At 44.3% G+C, this 6,251-nt stretch overlaps 1 protein-coding gene across 1 annotated transcript; it reads right to left on the bottom strand.

Annotated features, from left to right (window-relative positions):
* Positions 1 to 3,233: 3,233 nt before the first annotated feature.
* LOC142427567 (lysine-specific demethylase 4D-like) lies at positions 3,234 to 4,800 on the bottom strand. The gene is given in 2 exon segments (XM_075532780.1): positions 3,234 to 4,532; positions 4,534 to 4,800. Coding segments are annotated over 2 exon segments (1,566 nt in total).
* Positions 4,801 to 6,251: the final 1,451 nt, after the last annotated feature.

Raw genomic sequence — 6,251 nt, forward strand, 5'->3', positions numbered from 1 at the left:
ATTTATATTCTCTTGGGACATTTGAGCCCCCTAATTACAGGTGAAGACATATGTCACAGGAAAGGGTTGTGCTATAGGTAATACAGTAATGGGATGGGGGTGTTTTAGGGGTATCCACACAATAGGAAGAGGAGGGACTAGGAATATACATGTGACAATGTGGGCAGATCCTAGATTCAGCATGGCAGACTAACTTTGGATGTCACTGATCTGGTTTGACCTGTTCTCTGGATCATTATAGAAACCATTATGAGTAGGTTGTAAACCCTCCCTGAAGGGACTAAACTGATGGCCACAAGCCTTTAGGGAGAAGTAGCCCACTCTCCTTAACAGCAGGGAGTGGGTTCTACTTGTGGTGGGATCAGACTGTAGTCTGGCAACTGACTGCCTTCAGGGAGGTATCTGGCCAATCATTTACCATTAGCTGCAAGCAGTGTCCTAAGTCTAACATATATTTGTGGGAGGCTTGGGAGACATCTTTCTGTTTCCCACAATTCCCCCTTTTGTTTTATAATACAATTCAAAAGAGCCACATGGGCGACATGGTTATTTTCTATACATTGAAAGCTGTCGATGTGAAACTTCATGATCCAATTAAGATAGTCAAAAATTCAGGTTTATGGAAAACATTTTTAATTCAGGCATGGGGCATAAAATCCCCGTAGGCCCATCTGGTACTGGAGGAAGGTATGAGAGGGATTGGATGCTGCAGCGGGAAGAAATAGAGCCAATAGGAATGTCTGCTTCTATAGGTGTGTTTATACCTTGCTTAAATACCCTCAAGTTTGTCCCTAAATTTCATTGTTTGGTTGTGTGGTCGAGGATTAGTATGTAGGTGTTGGATCTATATTGAGTTCATTTTTGTATATGATGTGAGGTATGGACCTTGTTCCATTCTTTTGCAGATGGAAATCCAGTTTTTCCAACACCATTTGTTGAAATGGGTATCTCCTCTCCACTTAATGGATTTTATTCCTTTGTGAAAGATTAGGTGTCAAAAAAAAGATTAGGTGACTATAGGTACTTGGTTGTATTTCTAGGTTCTCAATTCTAATCCTTTGGTATTCATATATACCATCGTACCAGGCTGTTTTAAGTATCATGGCTAATTATACATTTTTTAAGTTTTGTTTCATGTTTAAATAGTATTTTATTTATCCTGTGCCTCTTTCCTTTCTGTACTAACCTTACTAATTTCAGAGGTTGATGTTTATTCCCCAGGGATACTGTAGCAGAAAACCACAAACATCTTGAAGGAAGCCTGAGTAGAATAGTTTCCCGAGAGCGGTGTCAGCAATGCAGGTGGAGGGCACAATAAACAGTTTTGGGGCTTACTGGTCAATCTAAAATCTAGATCTTTCAAAGGATAAGTGTTTGTTCTAAATGCAACACGAACATATCTGAATTTCTTCTATGTCTCATAGTTCCATGCAGCTTCGACTATGGTAAATTATAAATACTTGGGCCTAAAACTGATGTTTGTTTGAAACAAATTAAATAAAAACGAATCCATATCTGTTTCAATTTTACTTTTTCTCCTTTTATAATCACTCAGAGTAATGGTTAGATCTGATGAATAAGAAATTTGGGGAGTTTCTAAAGTGAGTTTTCTGTTACCTCTTTTGATTAAGCAATTGGGTGGGGGCAGGGGATGTGTTCCTGTAGAGAAAAAAATTTTTTAAGAGTCTTTCAAGAAAGAGAGAAAATTTGTCACACTACCCTCCATGACAGGCTCTCTGATGCTTATTTTTCTGGCTGCAGACCTGAAAACAGGCATTTAAATACATGAATTGAAGAGACAATGCCAACAGGGGTATCGAGAATTTCTGGGAAATGGAGTCCCAGTCAATGCCAATGTGTGATTTCATGAAAAGGTGACTCCAGGAGTAATTTCAGCTCAATGATTAGATGGGAACTCTGGGCAGTAGCTCTCCCCAACATGTGACTTTTTGTTTTGCTGTGGTGGTGTTTTGTTGTACAATTTTCTTCCATTCCCTCATGGACTACTCTGGGTACAAGGACAGACTGTTTGGTGAATTCATTGGGACCTAGCTACTTCTTTCGCTCTGGCTATGTGATGAGTCACTTTGTTTTTCACATACCTCTCATAGTCAAACTTTCCGAATGCGTTTTAAGATATTTTATTTCCTTTCAGATACACACTAAGAACAATGAAATTAATAATCACAAATAGGTATCCTTGATCCCCAAACGGCAACAGACATCATTCATTCAAAGGTGCAGTTTCTACGTGAGCAATTGCTTGGTTGGTGGGTTGAAGGGTGGCCACGTCAGAATTATTGGAGTGTGTTAAAGGCTTGAATTTCATAAGAAGGTCTAGTTGTGACCACTGGTAGAAGACCGGGTCAGCGCTTCGGAAGTGCAGATGGATTGAGCCTCAGATTCTGAGCATCGTCCAATGTTGGCTCCAATTTTTGTGAGGACTAGGTTAGCAGTTTGAACCCACCTCCTGCATTATCAAAGAAAGACTTGGGAATGGGCCTCCTTAAATATTAGCCCCAAGTCCAACTTTGAAACAGTGGGTCTTGATCACTGAGATTGCCACGTGGAGAGACACGCTGGAAAGCAATGGGTTTAAAGATTTCTGCGCAGGGAGTTCTTTTCAAGGGCAACTCCCAAGCCAAGGAAGAATCAAGGGACACACATATATCCAGTTGGTCTGCGAGTCCTTAGAACACATTTTAGTGGAGTCCATAGTCTGAGCAAGTATTAGGCAACCTATCAACATGGCACTGAGAGGTCAAGGATCACCACAGATTACAATTACAATTACAATTAAATCACCACAGATTACAATTCCCATGTTGAAGATTGGCTGGGTGTGTCTCTGTTTCCTGAAGGTGAGAGATAGTCCAAGGGACAATCACATTTGACAAAAACTTCAGTTTAGCTAAACTCAAAACAAGATCTTTGCTGGTGACAACCTTTCAGGATTTGGGAAGTGAAGTTCCATCAAGTCTGTCTCCAAGGATCTATGTAAGTAGATTTGCAGAACCTCATCTGAGGGCAGGATTATAGAAGTTTAAGGGGCTCCATAGCAATAGCACCGAGGAGGTCCAGAGGTGCCATACTGTTCACAGAGGCATAGCTGGAGAATGTTTTAGAAGTCAAAGACTCATTAGGAGGACTCAGCACAAGCATGTCCGGGAGATTCGCTGAGATGTTGTCCAGTGACTTCAGGCAGGGGCCAGGGTGCACCAGAGAATCAGGATTCAGTGGGGGTCCCAAGGGCTGAAGATCGGGGTCACAGCAGCACCCAGAAGCTTTAACAGCATGCTGGATCTCAAATCTCCGAGGGCCAGAGTCATCTGTTGATTCTCATGCAATGCCTGAGTGGGCAGGTGTACAAATGTGCTTGCTGTGTGCTTCTTGGCCCTGGACTTGACAGACTGCTGGTGGGCATCCAAGTCCTGAGGACGCCTAGTGCGAGTCCCCTTTGGTGAAGCCTGGAGATACTGGGCAGATGGAACTGAGGTGGGAAGTAGGGAGACACTGGATCCCATAGGACTGCTGCCCATGAAGGTAGGGGCCTCAGGCTGCACAGTAGAGCTGTCTGCCCAGGAGTGGGTTGTGGGACTAGGACACACCAGTGCACAGCCCCCAAGCCCACTGTCTGCAGCCAGAGTCAGAGAGCGACGCCTGGCCCTGCGTGGCTTAAAGGACCGCAGACGCCCCTTGACCATCACACGAGTCCGGGCTTCCTTCCAGGCCGTCCACTCTGGGCTGGTCAGTGCTGTGGGCTCCACGTGGTCCATGGAGGTGCGGTCCCTGCCCTGTTTCCACAGCTCATAGCGCCCGGGTTGCAGAATGCGCACGAAGGCGTCCATGGGAAATGTGACCCTGGCTTCCCCACAGCTGCACTGAGAAGCAGCTTTACCGTAATTAACCCAGCGCAGGGTGGCAAAGTTGATGGATTCCGCACAGTTGAAACCGTGATTGAAGCCAGCGTGGTATCCGTAGGGGAATGTGACCATGAACTCGCCTGCTCCCTGGGTGATCCGACCAACAGGAATGCCGTTCTCCCTGAGGACTCTGGGTGAGATGAGGGCCACCTTGTGCCGCAGGAAGTTCGCGCAGCCACTGGAACTGCCAGGGAAAAGCTCCCTGGCCAGTCTCTCCAGGCGGGCTCCATGCTCAGGGGGCACCGCATACCACGTTTTGGGCTCCCCGAAGTGCAGGTAGTTGATGCTGTACAGGTCCATGTCCTCCGTGTGCCAAGTGAAGGTGGTCTGCCACAGGCCAAAGTACAGGTAGGGGGTGTTGACGCCTTTGATGACAACTCCACACTCCTGCTCCAGCAGATCCTGGATCGTCCCCAGGTGTCTGAGGTTCCAATGCTCAGTGTTTTCACCAAATAAGGAGCCACATACTCCAGCCCCATAAATGGGAGAATTGTACAGGCGGCTCTTCCAATAGGTCCGCTCCAAATCGTCAACATCCCGGTGTGTGGGAGTGCGGTATCTGTCAGTGTTGGCCAAGTGGCGATACTCCTCCACGGTCATGGATTTTTTTCTTTTTATGGTATTGAAAAAAGACACCTGTTTGCCCAGTAGTTACCTGCTGCACAGGACTGGCTATGAGGATGTCATCCACATCGTCATAGTTCTCTCTGGCTGTCCAATGTTTGGGTGGGATTATCTTAGCCAGGCCTGCACGGTGGGCACCTTGGGATTCCATGTAAGCAATGTATTTGTTGAAATCCTTAAATTCTTCCATGGTAGGCCGGAAAGTCATGATTTTAAGGCTTGAGTTCTGGCTTCGATAGCCCTGGGACTTCATGGCTGCAAAATAAAGTCAGAAAACCCGGTTCTTATGGATGTTCTGTGTATTTGGGATGCTGTGCTTTAGTTTCTTTTTCTGTCTGAAAATCTCTTGCAGAGTATTGATGGCTCTGTGAGAGCAAATGCACTCTCCCCAGGCATGCTGATTGACCAAGGGAATTCTACTATGATGGACAACTATTGTTTCCCCCAAAGAGACAGGATTTGTGCACATGGAGTGGGTTTTCCCAGATTGCTCCTGGCTCATTATGCTGCTCTGGAAGTTTATTCAGTTGGAAGGGTGTCTCTATCTGTTGATACTTAGCTTCTGTTGCAATCCTGGGAAATTTCTAATTCCACTAACAAGGAGTGTTTCAAGGGATTTTAAAAAAGTAAATCTAAAGACAGTAATTCAGTAACATTCAACAGAAGTCAGGGGTGTCAAACTCAATTAAAATGCTTGCCATGTGGTGCAACAGGCAAGATTAAAGTGGGCCACATCACATTTACAAATTTTGTTGAATTTTTATTTTGAAGTGAGGATTCAGAAATATGGATAGGATAATTAAAACCCTATATAATTGTTTTTATTTAAACATTTGTTTTATTTATAAAACTATAATTATGCTTTTAACCGGAAATTTGCCAGCGCTTTCCTTCCACTAGTTTTCCCTTGCCTCTTATGGTGTGACCGGAAAATATAACAAAGTAATAAAAAACACAAAGTGTTGGACAGCTGACAAATGTGATGCACAATCGTAATGGCTTCCCTCTAAAAATGTTAACTAGCATTGCTGCTAGGTATGACTCATAACAGCAAATCCTAGAGTCCTCTTTTTAACCTTTTCACTGTTAGGATCTGTTTATATTATGCAATGAGAGTGGCAGACATATCACTTTAAAACGTTACCGGAAATGATCGTGTCTAGAAACGTCCACAGGCCTCCAGGAAAGGCTTTGGGCCACCTGTATAGTGGTCTTCTGTAGTTAAAGGGTTAAAGAGGGAATTGTGTGTACAGTATTGCCTCTATCTCCCCTAAGCGCTATTTTCTTTATAACAATTTTTTCTATTTTCATTTTATTTCAGAGAATTTGGGGCCACAAAAAATTACCTGAGCGGTCGCATGCAGCCTGAAGGCCACCAGTTTGACACCCCTGACATAAGTGAATGTTTTGAGAAGTGCTAGTAAAAAATCAGGTGAATAAATATAGCCTGCAGATGCTAATATCAAAAATCACACCTCATGTAAAATATGAACCAAGACTACTAACCAAACAAACTCACTGGCATCAGTTCTACCCTATAGCACATGGCGGAGATGTGCTTGTGTTTTCCTCAGGCTGTAACTCTTGACAAGTGTTAAAAGCCTCGTCTTTCTCCATGGAGCGACTGGTCCTTTGAACTGCTGTGTTGGCAGCCCAATGGGGCTCCAAGAGGGCTCCAATACAGGACAGAAAAAGTGAACATTT

Source organism: Tenrec ecaudatus, chromosome 15 (genome assembly GCF_050624435.1).
Source record: "Tenrec ecaudatus isolate mTenEca1 chromosome 15, mTenEca1.hap1, whole genome shotgun sequence".
NCBI lineage: Eukaryota > Metazoa > Chordata > Mammalia > Afrosoricida > Tenrecidae > Tenrec > Tenrec ecaudatus.